Source organism: Panicum hallii, chromosome 3 (genome assembly GCF_002211085.1).
Source record: "Panicum hallii strain FIL2 chromosome 3, PHallii_v3.1, whole genome shotgun sequence".
Taxonomy (NCBI): domain Eukaryota; kingdom Viridiplantae; phylum Streptophyta; class Magnoliopsida; order Poales; family Poaceae; genus Panicum; species Panicum hallii.
In genome coordinates, this window is record NC_038044.1 from 10,740,710 (window position 1) to 10,760,374 (window position 19,665).

At 39.4% G+C, this 19,665-nt stretch overlaps 2 protein-coding genes across 2 annotated transcripts; both read right to left on the minus strand.

Annotated features, from left to right (window-relative positions):
- Positions 1-6,267: 6,267 nt before the first annotated feature.
- Positions 6,268-6,812, minus strand: LOC112885177 (uncharacterized mitochondrial protein AtMg00860-like). Its single transcript, XM_025950839.1, has 2 exons — positions 6,663-6,812; positions 6,268-6,561 (listed from the first exon to the last, which is right to left on the minus strand). The coding sequence occupies exons 1-2, from the start codon at positions 6,810-6,812 to the stop codon at positions 6,268-6,270; spliced, it is 444 nt and encodes a 147-aa protein (XP_025806624.1).
- A 484-nt stretch (positions 6,813-7,296) lies between these two features.
- Positions 7,297-14,902, minus strand: LOC112885179. The gene is made up of 4 exons (XM_025950841.1): positions 13,841-14,902; positions 12,255-12,770; positions 11,458-12,057; positions 7,297-9,500 (listed from the first exon to the last, which is right to left on the minus strand). The coding sequence occupies exons 1-4, from the start codon at positions 14,882-14,884 to the stop codon at positions 7,398-7,400; spliced, it is 4,263 nt and encodes a 1,420-aa protein (XP_025806626.1). The 5' UTR covers positions 14,885-14,902; the 3' UTR covers positions 7,297-7,397.
- Positions 14,903-19,665: the final 4,763 nt, after the last annotated feature.

Sequence of the window (19,665 nt, forward strand, 5' to 3'; positions counted from 1 at the left end):
AAGTTGCACACCTCTGCAGAGTTGAAATCTATTCGAATAGCCGTGCCCACGGTATTGGGCAAGTTACGGTGTGGTCACATAACTAGTGTTTATCCCTGGGAATGGATGGGCTGGTGTGAGTTATTTGGAAAGTGACCGGCAGTTGTGCCGTGTGCTACGGCGGACGGGGAGTCCGGTAGCAGTTTAAAACTTGGATCCTGTGTGGATCAACACCGTGTGTTCTTTGGTACAAGAAAACCTGTTTTGAAAATGCTTTTAAAACAAACCCCTGCATACAATAGAGTTTTCCGCAAACGAACCATAACCTTATCCTTGGATTGTCCCGTGCATTAATTTCTGTTATACCCCTCCGTGGGTGTGATTGGACTTGCTGAGTACGTTTGTACTCACCCCTCTCTTACTGTTACAGTGGAAGACCCAGACTACGTCCCCGAAGACAACGAGTAGGGTTTCGTCCTGCACCCAGTCTTGCCTGTGGTTGAGGTCACCGTTGGATTCCGCATGGCGCAAGACTCTGATGATCCTTTGTTCGTCGCTAGTGTAGTTGTGTGGGTTCTGGTTGTAATCCTCGCGATAGTGGCGCTTCACTGCCCATTACCGCGGAGAGTTGTACGGTGATGTACCATCTGATGTAATAAAAGTGTTATCAGCCTCCTGGGACTGATAAATCAACACTTTTAAGTCTTCCCTGATGGGGGGACGCTTCAAGTTCATTATCCGCCGGCTCCCCAAAAACACTGAGCAAAAGCGGAAAATTCAAGGCGACGTAACTCCACTGTTCCATAGTATTCCCTCTGTTTCGTAAAGAATTCACTGGTTAATTCATTTTTATACTAACCGGTGATATTTTTTACGAAACAGAAATAATAATATTTTACGTCATGCGCATCAGTGTTAATATAAATGAATAAGACATCTCTCTATCAGCTAATAATGTACTCCCTTCGTTTCGTAAAGGTTATGATCGGTTAGTTTATTTCTGAACTAACTGGTGACAATGTTTGCGAAACAGAGGTAGTAGCTAATAGCAAACATTTAGTTAATCTAGAATGCTTATTTTGTGCAGAAAACGAAGCTGTCACTCATCTCTTCTTTGATTGTTGTGTGGCTAATGAGATCTGGAAAAAACATTAATGAACTTTTAAACGGGGACTTTGGTTCAAGCTTTGAAAAAATGGCCACCTGGTGGCCAAGTGATAAAAAGTTTTGGTTAAGAAATATGTTGCCTGCTGCTGTTTTATGGTGTCTACGGAAAGTAAGAAATAATCTATGTTTCCAGGGTGGCTGCTCGATGAGTTTGAAAAACATTTGGCTGGGGATTTGGAGGCTGCTAAGAAACTGGAAAGTTGTGTGTTCAAGCGAGAACTGCCTGGAAGTCAATGTTGTCGTGTTGGGTTGGAAGTCGGGTTGTTTTTTCAGTTGTTATGTGTTGTCTATCGCTCAGGAGAAACTCTGTCCAGGTTGTTAAATGTGAACTTCGGGTGTCGATGTTTGTAAGCGTATAACGCTGTTTTTCTGCCGATGTAATGAAGTAAGGTGGAAGCTCCCTGTTTTTGAGGGTCTCTTAAACTCTATAGAAAAAACAAAGCTCAGATATAGCGTTTCAAAAGTCAATAAATACTTTTATTCCTAACGGAGTACTCCTTTTGTTTCCTTAGAAAGCAGAGGCGGAACTAGAAATTCACTAAGTAGCGGGCCAAATTTATTGCAGCAACTACAAAAGCAGTGACAGGGCATAGCAGAAGACAGATAAACTTTGGTCAAGATCACTCCACGACTTTAGTTTGTACTCTCTCCGTCTTTTAATTGTTGTCGCTTACTAGTTCAAAAATGAAAGACAACAATAAAATATGAACTAGCAAGCGACAACAACTAAAAGACGAAGGAAGTATTATTTATCATTTTTGATAGAATGTTATTTTATTAGATTCAAAATATTGGGTATTGATGAGTTCATTGTGAGTCACAGTACTTCCCAAATCTGAACGTGCAGTTCAAGGATAAAATTGTCATTCACAAATGGATTTACTTCCTAGAATTTCTACGAAATCCATTAGGTTTAGTATTTATTCAGAAGCTATTACAGACTGGTTATGTAGTAAATAATGAAACGGGAATATTACATTTTCAACATTGACACTAAACAAATTCATATAATAAAAAGGTAAACATCCATATGTTACTGTAACACCCCAGATTAAACTACACTACTGGAGGTTAATAACGAGCAAATAAGCAAAACAAGGTATTAAATCTTAGAAATTTCGGCAGAGTCTCCCCTATAAATTCTGATATCCGCAGACACAACATTCACAAAATAGTAATAATATACTCCGCAATTGGGTAAATAGCACCACAAGCTATAAGTAAACAAGTATTAACCAAAAATAGCATCACAACGACCACTGAGGGAAACTTCCAAACTTAGCAAGCTATAAGTTCAAAATCTAGAAATAAGAGATGATGTAAGGTGAATGTAACTGTCTGAAATGTGATGCTACACCTTCCCAATGCATTCTTCCATCAACGCGTACCTAAAACCAAATAAAAACAAGAGTGAGTAAAAATACTCGGTAAGTACAAGTCAGAACAGAAGATTAAAATGAATATTCAAAAAGGGTTCGAATTCAATATGAACTCCAGAAGTCATGAATTTGTAGTTTCTGTCTGAAACGGATATCACTTGAAGTCACTTCCTTAGCATTTACCAGTAAAACTGAATAAGTGGGGTCAACATTTATTCACAGAACACCTGAATATAAGAACCAAATTGCACAAAACGATATCTAAATGACTACCGGCACCTTAACGAATGCAAGAAACGACAACCGGTGCTTAACGAAACACTCGGCACTTGAACATATGAAAATAATCTCAAAACTTGAATAAAGAAGCAAACTGAAAATATCAATAGCGAATATTGAATTACAACAATCGCAGTCACACATCAAGAAGTTCGTCAATGCACTTGCCTTGACTACGTCCGATGCAAACCCGAAGTACCCTTCGCGATATTGGAACCGTCCAATCCTGATGTAAAACTACACTTAGAGTGCAAATAACTTTGAGCAAAGCTACTCAAAAAGACGTACTACTATCATTATTTCAAGAGAAACACCCAATTCCAAAGTTATAGATTTTCAGAATTTGACTAAACTTGATGTCTTCATTGTTTAGATCATAACTTTTGAGTTACATAAGAAGTTAATGCAAATAAATACATTTTGGATATCTACAAAAAATGTCTTACAATTTTCGTTATTGCAACCTTGGCCGAATCTGCCTCTAACTGTGATAAAACTGAGTATCAAGATTGCTATGCAGATTAGTAAAATACTGGACACAGCTGCACTAATTTGACTATAACTTTCTAACTATTTATCGGAATCGAGTGAAACTAAAACCATCGGAAAGGTAAAAACATCAACTACGACTTTCGTTATTAGCATGGGATCAGATTCTGACTCAATTAATCCCAGAATTAGGATGAACATGATTGCACAAGAATTCCTGTGCCAACAGCACAATTCAGTTATCTAAATTCATCCCCAACCGTAAGTAATCAAGATTATTCTCGTAAAACTGCAGAAAGTATCAATTGAGCAGGTTATGCCACGAATCAATGAGATCCTAATACTCAATACATATCAAATCTCTATTTCACTTTATCAAGAAAGGTTCGATGATGGATCTAGGAGATAGTAGCAGCACCGGGCTCTGTACCTTACGTGTCTCCTCCTCCCCTTGTATGTGCTGGCAGCCTGGCAACAGCAATCAGCCGCAGCAGTAGCAAGGGCTGGCAATAGCAGCCACAGGCAGGGAATCGTTGGGAGTCAATCAACCACGGCAGAGAAGAAGCCTTGTGACTGTTGGCAGGACCAATCGATACCCACAGCAGCCACTAGAAGAAAGAAGTTGCGGCTGCGAGCAACAATCATGGAGCAACATCGCTGGAAGGGGTGATGGCCAAGGAAGGAAGGAGTCTATAGGAGGCGGCTGCGCACATGTACAGGGGCAAGAGGTAGCGTGCGTTGGGAAAAAGAAATAGGAGTCCACGTGACCTAAAAATTAATCCAACGAATCGAAATAAAACTACTCTCTCCCAACTCGACTCTTCCCCGAATCAAGTGTATGAGTAGTCGAATAAATTTGTTTCGACGAGATCTACGCAACTACAGTCTCAGATCTTCGATTCGAGCAACGAACCAAAAAGTTAAATTTTAATCAAATCTGTACTCTGATTAGACTACTTTACTATATTATATTTTCTCTAAAGAAAATGGGGTATTAAATTCCAAAAATTTGGCATATTACATTCCTCCCCCGTTCAACAGAATTCGTCCTCGAATTCTTCAAAATCAATACAAATGATTTGTAGAGAAAAGAGCTTGAATAATAGTAATTGAGACTCACCAGATTGAAATAACTTAGGGTACTTCTGACGCATCTCTAATTCGAGTTCCCAGGTGGCTTCACGTTCTGTCTGGTTTGTCCATAAAAATTTCACATATTTGGTTGTCTTGCATCCGAGCACCCGCTCGGATGTGTCCAAAATTCTCACGGGACCAGATTCAAATGACAAGTCTTGCTCAATGGTAACCAGTTCTACTGTTATATGGTGTTCCGAGTCCCTCAAGTACTTCCTCAATATCGACACATGGAATACATTATGTACACCCCTCATTGACTCCGATAAACTCCAATCTGTAAGCCAACTTACCCACACGCTCTTTGATCAAGAAGGGACTAATATACCTTGGGCTAAGCTTTCCTTTAGTGCCGAACCTCACGAGACCTTTGGACGGTGACACCAAAGACGCACATGGTCACCTTCATGAAATTCCAGATCTCGTCTTCGGACGTCAGCATAACTCTTCTGCTGACTCTATGCTGCTAACATGTGTTCTTGAATTTCAACAACACGCTGAGTTGATTGTTGAACCCAATCTGGACCCAAAACTGACCTTTCACCGACTGCATCCCAACAAAGTGGTGAATGATACTTCTTTCCGTAAAGAGCCTCGTAAGAGCACAACGAATACTTGAATGGTAGCTATCATTATAGGAAAACTCTACAAGAGGTAGATGTTCTTCGCAGCTTCCCTTCCAAGACAAAACACATGATCGGAGTTTATCTTCCAAAGTTTGAATGGTACGTTCAACTTGCTCATCAGTTTGAGGGCGAAAAGCGGTGCTCATTCTCAATGTAGTATCTAACGCTTCTTGCAAGCTAGACCATAGCTTAGAAATAAACTTAGCATCTCCATCTGAAACAATGGTACGAGGAACACCATGCAAGCGCACTATCTCTCGCATGTAGATAGGAGCCAAATCGCTAGCAGAACTGTTGGAACGAATAGGGATAAAATAGACCACTTTGCTTAAATGATTGATCACCACCCAAATGGCATCACGTCCCTTTGGAGATCGTGGTAATCCGATGACAAAATCCATAGCAATGTCATCCCATGACCATATAGGAACTTCCAGTGACTGCAGTTTCCCAGCAGGGCTCTTATGCTCTGCCTTCACACATTGGTAAATCCGACAAGAAGCCACAAGCTTTACTATGTCTACCTTCATCCTCATCCACCAATAAATTTTCTTCAAGTCTTGATACATCTTGTTCTCATCAGGATGAACAGTGTAACGACTGTGGTGAGATTCCTTAAGAATATCCTCCTTCACTTCAGACTTTTGTGGCACACACAAGTGGCCACGGAATCGAATCGCACCTTGTGAATCCAATGATAAATCCCCAATCTTCCCTCCTTCAAGTCGTTTCCTCACGTCTCGAAGTAATCGATCATGTTGTTTTGCCTCTAGCACATGCTCCAGTATTGCTGATGATATGATCAATTGTGTCTCTTCTTCAGTTACTCCAGCATAGCAGTATGCAATATCCATTCGTTCAAAATCTACTATTAGAGAATTCACTATAGAAGGAGGGACCTTACGACTCAAGGCATCAGCAATCACATTGACTTTACCAGGTGTGTACTGCATATTTAGATCATAATCCTTAATCAACTCCAGCCATCTTCTTAAGTTCAAATCCTTCTGAGTGAAAATGTACTTCAAACTCTTATGGTCGGTGAAAATATAACATGACTCACCATATAAATAATACCTCTAAATCTTTAGTGCAAAAACAATAGCAGCAAGTTCTAAGTCATGAGTTGGATAGTTTTGCTCATGTGACCTCAACTTTCTCGACGCATAAGCGATAAAATTTCCATCTTGCATAAGAACACAGCCAAGATCGACTCAGGAAGCATCTGAATAAATTGTGAAACTTTTACCAGGTTCAGGAAGAGTAAGAATAGGAGCAGTAATCAACCTCTCCTTCAGCACCTGAAAGCACTTCTCACACTCAGGAGACCATATAAACTTGGCATTCTTCTGGGTAAGTTGTGTCATCGGTTTGGCAATGATAGAGAAGTCCTTTACAAAGCGTCGATAATAACCTGCCATACCCAAGAAACTTCTAACATCTTTGACGTTAGTTGGCCTTTCCCATTCCACTATCACCGAAATCTTACTAGGGTCAACAGAGCTACCCTGTTGATTAATCACATGACCAAAGAAACCAACTTCAGAAAGCCAGAATTCACACTTCTTCAACTTGGCATAGAATTATTGCTTCTCAAAGTCCCAAGAACCCTACTTAAATGCTCTGCATGCTCCGCTTTAGTCTTGGAGAAAATGAGTATATCAGCAATGAAAATCACCACAAAATCCTTCAATCCACGAAGCATGTTGTTAATCGTCTCCATGAAGTATGGCAGCGCATTAGTGAGCCCAAACGACATGACCCTGAACTCATAATGGCCGAACATGGTAGAAAAGGCTGTCTTCTCAATATCCTCTTCTCGAACTGGAATCTGGTTGTAACCAGACCGAAGGTCAATTTTGGAGAACACTTTGGCTCCCTTCAATCTCTCAAACAACACCTCGATATGGACAGATGTGGTTGAAGGATGCCTGCCTCATGCTAGAGAATAGAGATCATTACAATGGAAATTTTCATCAAAAATGGCTGAAAGTTCTGTAATAGGCTAGTAGGCTAGATTAATCTTTATTCTTATTATTTTCCGGGTCTTTTTGAAGTGTGAGGTTAGTGTTTTATCATGCTGTGTCGAATAATTTTTGTAGAGACCGAGATTGATGTTCATTTTCACAATGAATAAAGAAACCCTTTTTCCAAAAAAAATTACTTCCTCGAATTTTCTACTAAATCCATTAGGTTTAGTATCTACTCAGAACTATTACAGACTGGTTATGTAGCAAATAATGGAAAGGGAATACATTTTTAATATTCACACTAACTAGATACACTAAGTAAAAAAGTAAACATCCATATGTTACATCAAAAGTAGCATATATAATAATTCTAGTTAGTTCAGTTGCACTGATGAGGATGCACGCGACTGTAGTATCTTCAAGATCGGTCGGCCGGTATGCTCCTCAAGTTGCTCCAACAAATTTTGCTTGACTTCATCGCTGTAGGAACCCTTTAGCCACACCTCCTTAAGCTTTCTTAGATTGTGCATATCATAAAATTGCAAGATGGACCTATTGGAACAGTTAACCTTAAGCAACTCTAATTGATATTCTGTTGATGGTCTTTCAAAAATTACGTTCAACTCCGAGGTGCAATCAATTTCGAGAACCTTGGTATTCAACATAAAATATGTTCTGCCCCTGCCAAAACAGAGCTCAGTAACTTGAATTGGCCTGACACAAAGACGACGAAACACATTTTGTCTTGGCAATGCACGAAAGACGTACATTTCCTCTTGTGCAAGAATGATCATCTCAACATCCATCATTTCGATATTGTCAAGTTGCTTGACCCAATTCTCTGACAATATACGTACATGGCCATACAACTTGAGGATCTTGAGGGCCTTGGGTGGTGGCGAGGTAGTGTCATCCACACAAGCAAATGAATGGTCCTGCATGTTCTTGACAGATTGCACTCTCACTGTTAAGTATTCTAGGTGGTTGAGACTAGAAATGACAGAAAAGAACTCGTGGATGTTATCCACGTTGATGCCGGACACCCTGAGCCTGCAAAGTTGGGAAAGTCTCTTCAACTCCTTGATGATTCCTTTTCCAGCTCCAACATTGATGTCACCAAGGGTATGCATGGTTGTTAGGTTCCCAATCTCTATAGGAACCTCAACGCAGCCATCCATGTCATCACCATCAACTTTGGGAATACAACACATCTTGGATAAAAAGGTTGGTAGATATGCACCAGACATGTTTCTTGGCGCTACTCCAGAAGAAGTTTTAGTAGCCTCTTGTGCTTGTGCCACTGAGGCCTCTGTAGCCACTTCTGATGGTTCGGTCGGCTGAGGCTGGCAAGGCACCATGATGCCACCTTCATCCCGTGGCGTATTGGTACCACCATGAGCATCTTGTGTTGCTACTACTGGTGCTGGAGCAGCTGATGTATCCTCTTCTTCTTGTTCAGTTGGCTGTGGTTGGCATGTTACCATGATGCCACCTTCTTCCCATTGTGCAGTCTTGGTGCCAGCACGAACATACTGGAGCTTCCGTAGCTTGACAATGACAGCTGGTGGGAGTGTGACTATGGAGGTGTATCTGACATCCAAAGTTTGAAGCTGTCTCAAGACACCAAGAGAATTTGGTAGATGGGTAATCTCCCGGCACCCTCGAAGGGAGAGGAACTTCAGTAGGGGCAGCAGCTCCCCAATGTGCGCCAGGTCATCATCTGTGAGACCTGTCGTGTCTTCTAGATCCAGGACACGAACAAGCCTCATCTTGTTGTTTGTTATTGGCTTAGAGAAAAAGAGTGGACTCCACTCACCAAAAACTGTAAAAGACCGTAACCGTGAGAAATCAATGCTCTCAAACACGGTCATGTCTCTATCCCAACTTTTCTGCATACTAAGGTGTCGTCCGACTCGTTGTGAGTTTATTTTGCAATGCCCCTCCAATGTTAGGACAAGGTTATCTTCCATTGGACGTGAGGTTATGTATTCATGGAATAAACCATTGACTTGACACAGGGACTTGCTAGATGGCTTTTGGATGATGCTCAAGTCAACAAGCTCGTAGAGTAACCTTTCTCCATTCTCCTCTGCAGTACCACTGATTGTGTCCCTAGAGTAACCCTCTGCAATCCAACGTCGCAGCAAACGCTTCTGCCTGAAGGTATGGTTTCTCGGGAAAATTGGTAGATAGAAGATACATGGCTTCAACGAATCCTTGCAAGTTTCCAAGTAGGATTGCATCCAAGAAAATAAACCCCTTAAACTCTTGAATCCTTTGACATCGTTCTCCACAGTGTACATAAATGTATCATGAAATTTCTTTATGTCGAAGCCAAATGGTAGTAAGATTATATTCTTCCAGTATTCTGCTACAGCAACTATTACTTTGGGAAGCCCACCACACTTGGTCACGATGAGTTTTGAAAGTTGCAACTCCTCTTCGTTCAATTGATTATCATACCCGGGATAACCAATCTGCAGTTAATGAATAAAGTAAATTTTAAATCGAAACAATATCAAGTTGAAATCCATACTGCGAATCTGTTTAAGAAGGTACATATTGTATCATTTTGGATAAACACAATATTATCTTTCTATTGTTTCATTATGCCAAATATCTTGGATTGTCTATTTGAAATAAAGACGCAACTAGTACATTCCCCTCTAACAATGGGAACACTCGTTGCAAAAAGCCATAAATTATGGCAAAAGATACCATTTACCATTATATCACTTTCATTACCAGTTGTTGCAGAATACAAAGTGGAAAACAAATCATGACAGCAGTTTTTTGTTCTGATGCAATTACTATGCAAAATTACAATGTAATGATGCATTGCATTCATACCTGTTGCAATGAATTATTTTCTGGTAATAACTTAAATTGCCACATTTCAATTAGTCACAAAATATTTTATTTTGTTGCAATACATGTGTTTGTGCAACCAAAAGATAGCGTTGCAATAAAAGCCACCATCTAGGAATTGATCTCATGTATCCCAACTAGTTAAGAACAACACTACTACTAGATCACTAGCTTGGTTTTGTTCAAAGAAAAATAATTATGTTAGCATATAATTTTCATAAGAGTGAGATGCCACCTTCAACAACAAGATCAATCTATATTCAAACTATTTAGATTTTGTTGCAATATAGAGCAAACATTTTCGCAATGAATGAAAATACTATGGCAGCAAGTGATATGTGTGGCCATATAGCTAACTAAATTTGAACTATTTAGGATTTTTTAGGAAGGCTAATATTTTGCAAGGAAGTCAATAATATTGTAACTACAAGAAACTTGTGGTAATATTAACATGCATTTAATAGCTATAGTTGGTTGTTTATCATGCATCGAATAGCATAGGTTCATTGTGTAATGTCAATCGTTTACACCCGGAGTTAAGATGCCATCTATACATCCATGGGCTTGTAAATTCATCATTATACTCTCATGGTGGCTGAAGTCGATGCTTCACTGTAGCATTTTGTTACCAACCAGATGCTTCATTGGTCTATCCTATTTTCTAATTAGTACTCCGTAAATTGCTGCAATATCGGGAGACTCCATCGGCTAGTTACTTCTTTAAATCCTTGGTGGACTCCAGCCAATGGTTCCTTTAGAATGGCTATCTACGGGGATATGGGCTAGTTACTCAGTTATTTGTAGCTGATTCTCTGGCGGAGGTCTACATCGGCAAAGGGATTGAACACCTTCAAATGAAACCAATTATTTTACATTGTTTTATTGCATCAGATCGAATATCGGCCGATGTCCCTCGAATCTAAGTTTTTCTTTACTAGTTTGACGGTAAAACTAGTTGGCACACCTCAAGTGAAGTAATCATGCTGTAAAGCCAAGTGATGTTGCATTGAAGCTAAGCAGATCTTTATGTGTGCTAGTTCTAAAAGCGACATTTTAGCACCGAACTTATTAATATGTTTTATATAACTGTTGGAGGATAGTTTTTGCTAATAACAACCTAAATTAACATTTAAGGAAAATATCAATGTAGCTGTTTGGAGATGCTCTAAGCTGAGTCGAATAGAACAGGAGTCTGGGTCATCCTACAAAGGTAGCTAATGACGTATGTCAAACGCTAGTTACATAAGAAGTAGAAGCTTGTTACGAAACAAGGATACCATTTTCTTTTTTTAAAATATATATTACATTTGGCTGCAAGAAAGACTGTTGTTTTAGGTCCGTCTTAAATGAACCTAGCTTTTACATATTTTTCTTTACAAATACTTCAGTAAATAGTTAGTTTAATAACAAAAAAATACACCATTATGAAAATGTTTCCATGGAAACGTAAAAGCATGTCTTATATATGCCGTTAATCTATATGAATATCTAGTGAGACAGAATAAAATTTGACTTAGTGCGAAAGTAAAACCACAATCCTTTTGCGCACTGTGAGTATGTGTGTACCTTTTTAATGAAAAGATGAAAAGCATCATCCTCATCGAGGCCTTGCACGTTGACCACCTTTTTGTGGTTATTATCCACGCAATGCCTGGCCACGCTTAATTCATCGGTAACAACAATGATTCTGATTTGGTAAAAAGAGTGCCAACCAAATGCCTCTTTCAAGGAGTCCCAATCATCAGTGGACCGCAGGCCATCAAGGACTATCAAGCATTTGATGTATGGATGTAGCAACTGGCGAAACACTTGAACTGGGTCTTTCCCTTCCATGATACTGATCGCCACATCTTCCTTGGCTGGAAGATCATCGGAATGGAAGTCAAGGAGGAGACGCCGAGACAGCTCCGTGAGGCAGAATGGATGTGGCACATCCGCCCAGCAGTATTGTTCTTCTTCATAGGATCTTGCAAGCATGTCACTATAGTAACTCCATCTGGCGAAAGTTGATTTGCCAACACCAGGGATACCCCACACCGACACGACGCCTGCAGGGAAAGACATAGGCATTATCCAATATTTTCCCCATGTTTTAGCAGCACTTACTGGATCAAAGCTCTCGCTCATCCAGGCACGTGCCTCCTCGTGTCTGGAAGAGAAGATGCCCTGCAGCAGGGAAAAAAAAATAAATCAATTATAAAAAAATGATGTTATCATGTTTCTTCAGGAGATGTTGCCAAGTGAACATCTTCATACATGTAAAAAGGTACGGTATACTGCATTCGTTCCGTTTTATTTTCACCGGCTAACTAACTGGTGGTGACAAATAAAAGAGAACAAAAATAGTAATAAAAGTTTAGTACCTTCAGAAATTTCCGACTCAAAATTCCAGTGTATCTCGTGACAACAACACAACCTTTTATAGGTTCAGAGAAGAATGTTTCTTTTATCAAATCCCAAGCTCTGGTCGTTACATCATCGATGACGAGGAGGTACGAGTCATCTTCATGTAGAAGCTTGCGGCAACATTCAATTACATCTACGTCTGCCATGCTTATCACCCTGTAAACCTCCTCCCCAGAACACCATTTATTACCAGTGTGTGCTAACTCCTTTAAATCACCGTCGTAGAACTCATCACCAACATCCACGAGCAATCGCCGTGAGAAGTCGATTAGATTGAATGGATAGACCACGGGGACCCATCTGTGAGTCTTGAATCTCACACCATCGAATTCTTCGCACCCAGCCCTAATGTTGCAGTACAAATTTTTGATGTCAACGACTTTAATGTTCGTATGATAACTCTCCACGGAGATCAAACCACCACACTTGATTTGCCATAAAAGTTCGCCCATGTCACAACGACTCCCTGCAACCTGAAACATATATACTTGTATGAGTTGTTATTGTTAGACCGACTGAGTTTGTGTCTGCACTCGTATGTAGGCCTTCTCGATCTACCACTACTAAAAAAGATATTATCAGTAACATTGAAGAAAATAAATTACACGCGGTTAATAAAAATCACTGCTTTTAAAAATAGCAACGAGCCAACCTCCCCAAGGACCGCAATTTACATAAAAAAAAAGCTCTTGGGTATGTTGACATATGAAATTAGTGATTGTCGATGGTTGTGGGTCTCTCCTTCAAACTAAATTTGTTTTCTTTTTTCATATTTTTTCAATTTATATTTTTTGCTGAGAGCGGTATTTTCACAAGTGGTGGTCAGTCCTCGATCGCGTGTGAAAATGGTATTTTCACAAGTGGTTGTTGTTTTCGATACTAAAAATGACAGATTTTCAGTAACACTATATACTGTAGGGTTAAAAATACCGCATGTAAAAATAGATTTAGACCCGTGTGTAAAAATAGTTTTTTAAGTAATGTATGTGAACAGGCCTATGCACGTCCAGCATATGGAGGGCTTGCCGTGCGCCTGTGCCGGCTCCCCTTAATATAATATGTATTATTATACTTGGTTGATTAATTATCTTGCAAGGCCTCCACTATTACTTCTATCTATTATCGTACTTGTTTAATTAATATTAATAGTTTGTTTGATCGCCTCTAACGGATAAGAATAGAAGGGAACCACATAAAAATTATTTAAGTTGTGAACCGGTACCAAAAATAGTTTATTCGAAACTAATTCTTTAAAGTCAATGACTAAGATTAATTATAAATGGAGGTACCACCGGTATCCTCTCCTGTTCCTTTCAGATACGATAACAAAATCCTAGTTATTATGTTATGGTACTTGAAAAAGAACTAGAGTGGGAATCAAATGTATATTTCTTATTAATTAATCATATATATTGATTTTATAATTAGTTCTAGATCCACTATTTTGTGCTTGGTATACTGACAATAGATTGAGATACTAGAGACTAATTAAATAAACCATATGCATTTAACTAATTGTGAATTCATTTGAGACTTTGCTTACCCTTTTGTAGAAGGCATAAAGAGATGGAGACTGTTTGAGCACCGAGACAAGGTACGGCTTTCCCGTGCACAGGATCCCAATCCCCATATGTGGTGTGACCACAATAATCCGACTGCCATTGTTGTTTTCCGGCAAATACTTCCTAATTGTGTTCCACTCCAGAACGTCGGATACTCCTTCCACGACAAGCAGATACCTTTGCTCCTTTGACACTTGCTGTAAAACTTCAGTAGCTTTGGCAATATCTTTGGTTGCCTGATGAGAGGATCCCACTTTAAACAGGAGCTGAGTGAGCAAGGTGTTAATTAACTTGTCCGGATTGAAAGGTCGAGTGATTTTCACCCAGGCACGACGCTGGAACCGTCTGCAGATTTTCGGGTCATGGTAAGCTTCGTTGATGATGTATGACATCTCATGATTGTTGTCATCATTCTCCAACAAGGAGATCACTTGAAGGTCATCAGTGCTTCCTTCTTCACGGGTGATCAATTCTCGGATGCCAATGTTGCGTATCTTCCCTGCTTTTCGCCACATTTGGAGTATGGCCTGGAAATGCGACGATAGATCGTCGGAGGTGGATGGCGACACAACGACTGTCGTCCTAGAGAAAGTTTCAGAGCCACCGAGGATGAGGTTGTAGCGCGTGTTGCGCTGGCTCACAGCCTCAACCCTATCCTTGATAAGCTTGATCTCTTTGGCCACCTCATCAAGTGGCCGTGGCGGTGACATGCAAGACGGCAACACGCGCCACCACCATGTCGACTTGTCCTTGTCCAGATGGACAACCACCTCGATGACGTCCTCCACGTCAAAGGCCAGCTCACGAAGCTGGCGCAACCAAGTCCTCACCACATCGTTCTTGGCGCGCTCCCTGGTGGCGACGTTGAGGAAGGACTGCATCATCTGGAACTCTCCGGTGATGAACACCAGATCGTTCTGCACATTCACCTTGAGCTTTGTCTCCACATCAATGGCCGTTTGGACACGGCTCAGCGTCCCCTCCACCGCCGTCCTGGTCAGCCCAAGCACGAGACTATCCGCCATGGCGTAGTTCTCGATCTACGGAAGGTATGTAGTATGCTGTTGTGTGATTGTATTGTGATAACATGTCATTACGGGACGGAACGGATTTTATGGGGTGATCATAGATGCTTTCTCGTTGTCTCACGCAACACAAGGGTATAAACGCTTTCCTCTGAGATAAAGACAGAATTAGTTTATTCAGACTAACTAAAATTGCTTACTGGTTCCTTGAAAGTGTCATATTTGTGTGATTCTATTCCTAGCTTGTTGCCTACAGAAAAGCAAACATACATGTGGCCGTTTGCTTTGTTCGTCGGGGCGGAGGGTTCCTTTCTTTTGAACTTTTAATTTTAATTCCAGGCTTTAGACTGTGGAGTCTAGTCAGCCAACACTTAATGCAGATTTCAGCACTTCTTGCCTCACGGAAAAGAGAGAATATGATTATTCAGAATAAAGCCGCTTGCTCATTCCTTCAATGGGTCACATTTGCTTCATTCTATTCCTACCTTGTTGGCTGCGCAAAGTAAACAGTCATGCATGGGTTTGCGGGGTGGCAGGAGCTTTCTCGTTTGAACTAAAATTTTACTCCCTCAATATTTAAATTATTGTCACTTATTAATTCATTTTTGAACTAGCAAACGACAACAATTAAAAGACGGAGGGAGTAGTTGCTTTAGTTTGATGGAAGCAACGTGCTCTGTCGGTCAGCTAATGGCCGTAGTATTCCTTAGTGATCGAAAAAAGAATATTCAGAGGAAGCGTGTAACCAACCCCTTGTAGATTCTGCAACTTAGCATTCTTCCACTGCTAGATCATCATCCTTTTTAGACAAGTTTTTCATTTACTTGAAAATTTAATTTTTCTGAAGTAATTTGATGAGCATGTCTTCCTATATCAAATCTATTATAGAACTGATGTAAGTCATCTTGGACTCAATGGACTACAGCTGTACCTTTTTGGTCTTCATTGCATCAAGCTTCAGAGACGTATTCCAGGCTTTAGACTATGGAGGCTCGTCCGAGGTAGTCAACACTTCTTGCAGCTTGCAGCATTTCGAGGCATTCTGAACCTCGCCCTTAAGCCTTAGGAAAAGAGTGACTATTCTATTCAGAATAAAGCTCCTTATTCGTTCCTTCGAAGTGTCACATTTGGTTCATTTTATTCCTTGTTGCCTGCGCCAAGTAAACAGTCATGCATGAGTTTGCTTTATTTGTCCAGACGGTGGGTGCTTTCTTTCAAACCACTATCTCTGTTTTTTAATTGTTGTCACAGATTAGTTCAAAAACATACTAACCAACGCTAAAAATTTAAAAACAGAAGTAGTATATATACTCCCTCTGTTCTTTTTTAATTGTCGCCGGCTAGTTCATTTTTGAACTAACCGATGACAATAAAATAAAACCGGAGGGAGTAATTTTAATTGCTTTGCTGGAATTCTTGATTAGTCTTTTTTCATACTTCCTCCACGCAAATTAAGAAACCTTGAGCGCAAGCCTTCGGTGCTTAGACCTGTCGCTTTCTCATGCTGTCTTCGCTCTGTAAAATCGGAATGGTATTGTTGTTTTGAACTTACAGCGACAGTTAAAAAAGCACCTTATCATATGAACTGCAGCGACAATTAAAAAAAAGGAGGGAGTATCTTCTTTGTAAAATGTTTAGTATATATAACTGCAAACAAATAAAAAATTACAGTTTTCTAACAATTTTAAATTCAAATAAATATATGAAATAAAACTGGTTGCCACCAAATGAACCATGTTTTTCATCTTTCTGCGTATATTTTTATTATACCACTACCTCCATTCCTTTTTATTTGGTGTTAGCTAATTTATTTTCGAACTAGATAAAGTCAAATAAAAAAGGATGAATTTTTCGATAAAGAGCACTTTATTAAAACTTAAAGGTTCGCATTAAGACCATACAATCTAATGAGTTCATGCCCAACCTCTGTATAACTAGATACACACGGTCAACAAACACAACAACACCAAAGTCGCCACCACTACACCTAAGGAGGACCAATGCGTAGACTACGTTGCTATCCATGTCGAGTAAAAAGATCTCTCGCCACTTGTTCTAGCCGTACACACACCTCTTAAAAAGACCTCTATTTTCCATATGCTGCAGAGGAACCCACTTACAGAGTAAAGAGGTACACCGGTAAATTACATGCAAAGAAGAAGATTTCTTACCATTGAAAACTAAATCGTTCCGACATAGCCAGAGCAACAATATTAAGGTAAGCGTGCCCACCCTAAGGAGAATAATATACTTGTCATCGATCCCTAGCAGTCAGTTGCCAAACATGTTGACAACACTACTCGGTAGATACAAGTTGGACGCTATTTGGATGACCGACCATATAGAATGAAAGAACAAGTGATTGATTGTCTCATTATGATAACAAAACACACATTGTTGACTTCTATGCCAGTTTCGCTTAGTAAGATTATATTTAGTAAGAACAACACCTTTGCGAAGGTACCAAGCAAAGATTTTAATTTTTAGTGGCAATTTTATTTTTCAAATTTTGCTATTATTATCAACCAACATCTCAACATGTACTAGAGTTGTGTACAAAGAATCCACCGAAAATTTTCCATTCACATGTAATTTCTAGTGAAATTCATCTCGCCCTTGTGTTAATTGCACTACATCCAACCTCCTTAGAAGAGTATGCCATGCTGTCAAACTGGGACCTATTAAATCCCATCTAAACGAGACATTTGGCGGTGAGGTTTTCATTACCGTAGGTATAGTCTCATTTTTGTGATGAAAAATATTGTACAAGGCTGGATACTATTCTCGAAGAGTGGTATTTCTGAGCCACCTATCCTCCCCGAACCTTACTTCAGACCCATCCTTAATATTAAATGATCCAAAGTGAAAGAAATCTTTCTTTGCCATCATTAGATTTGACCAAAAGTGTGAGTCTCCTGGCTTCTAATAAACCTAAGACATAGCTTTCGATCCTATATAATTCGTACATAGTAGGGTCTGCCATACCCCCTCTTCGGTAAGAAGCATAAATAGCCATAGTAGAGCTTGATTCTTAACCAACAAATCCTGAATACCAAACCCAACTTGATCTTTTAGACGTCAGACAATGTTCCATTTTGTCAACTGATATTTCCTTTTATCGCTATCACCTTGCCAACAGAAACGTGATTGAAAGTAATCTAACTTGTTCAACACCCCTTTTGGCAACTGGAAGAAAGATATCATATAAAGTACCATATTGCTTACTACCGATTTATAAGAACCAATCTTCCACACCAATGGATAGCAATTTTTCTTTCCAACTACTTAGTCATTTTTCTAACCGCTCTTCCACATGTTTCCATTCGGCATTTGTAAGTCTTCTATAATGAATTGGAATTCCAAGATACCGAATCAGAAACTGACCTTGTTGGCAACAAAAAATTTCTGTGTATTGAGAGACTGTCTCTTGTGCTTCTTCAAAGCAGAATAATTCATTTTTATGAAAATTAATTTTAAGACCTGAAAGTTGCTCGAACGCTGATAGTATTAACTTCAGGTTCTTTGCTTTTTGTAGATCATGATCCATAAAAAGAATTGTATCATCTGCATATTGAAGGATGGATAGCCCTTCGTCCACTAAATGTGAAACCACCATTTCAATCTGTCCTTCCTCCTTTGCGCGTTTAATCATGACTGCTAAAATACCAGCCACAATATTAAAAAGGATTGGTTATAGTGGATCATCTTATTTTAATCCTTTCTTTGTCTGAAAGTAATGATCAATATCATCGTTGACTTTGATGGCCACATTACATCCAGTGACAAAGGATTCTATCCATGATCGCCAGACCTCCGAGAATCCCTTTTACTTTGTCATACTACGCTTTCTCAAAATCTATTTTGAAAACCACACCGTTCAGCTTCTTTCGATGTACTTCGTGGACTGTCTCATGCTGGATTACCACTCCATCGAGGATATTTCTTCCTTTCATGAAGGCTGTTTGAGTCGATCGAACCACATGGTCTGCCATCGAATTCAGCCTAATTGAAGCGGTCTTAGTAAAAATCTTGAAGCTAACATTAAGGAAACAAAATTGGTCTATATTGTTGAATTCGTTCTACCTCATTAATTTTTAGGAACAAAGCAATTTCAACAAAATTTATTCGAAATAGATCAAGGTGCCCAGCATGAAGATCACTAAACTTCTGCATCGGATCGTTCTTTATGACTTTCCAGAAGTTTTGGTAAAACTCAGTAGGAAAGCCATCTGGGCCAGGGGCCTTGTTGCGCTCCATTTGAAAGATCGCTTTTCGTACCTCATCCTCAGAGAACGGAGCAATAAGGAAAGCATTTTCTTCCTTAGAAGCTTTGAGGATATTATCTGTTCAAGACTCATCCAAAGAGAAATTACCCTCTTTCGGAGCCCCAAACAACGTTTTGTATTATTTTGTAATGTAAGATTTAATTTGTTCATAACCTTCTATAACTCCTTCCTCTTGTTGGAGAGAATAAATGTCACATCCCGAATTTTGAATTTCGAAAATTTGACTAAGTTAATAAATTTATTTAACTTCCATGCCATTTTTGAATTTTCTAAAGTAATGATAGACAAAATTTCTTATGATTAACTAAACTGGCCCCCTATTCTTAAAAATATATGTATATAGTAATGTTGGAATTATTTAAGATAAAACCATATGATCAGTATTAGAAATAGTCTTAATTTATTTTGAGAAATTAGAATCAGAAATGAATTTAGTTTTGAGTATTTTTTTAATGTGAAATTGTTGTGCAAGTGTTTATTAGCCTTCTAAGATAT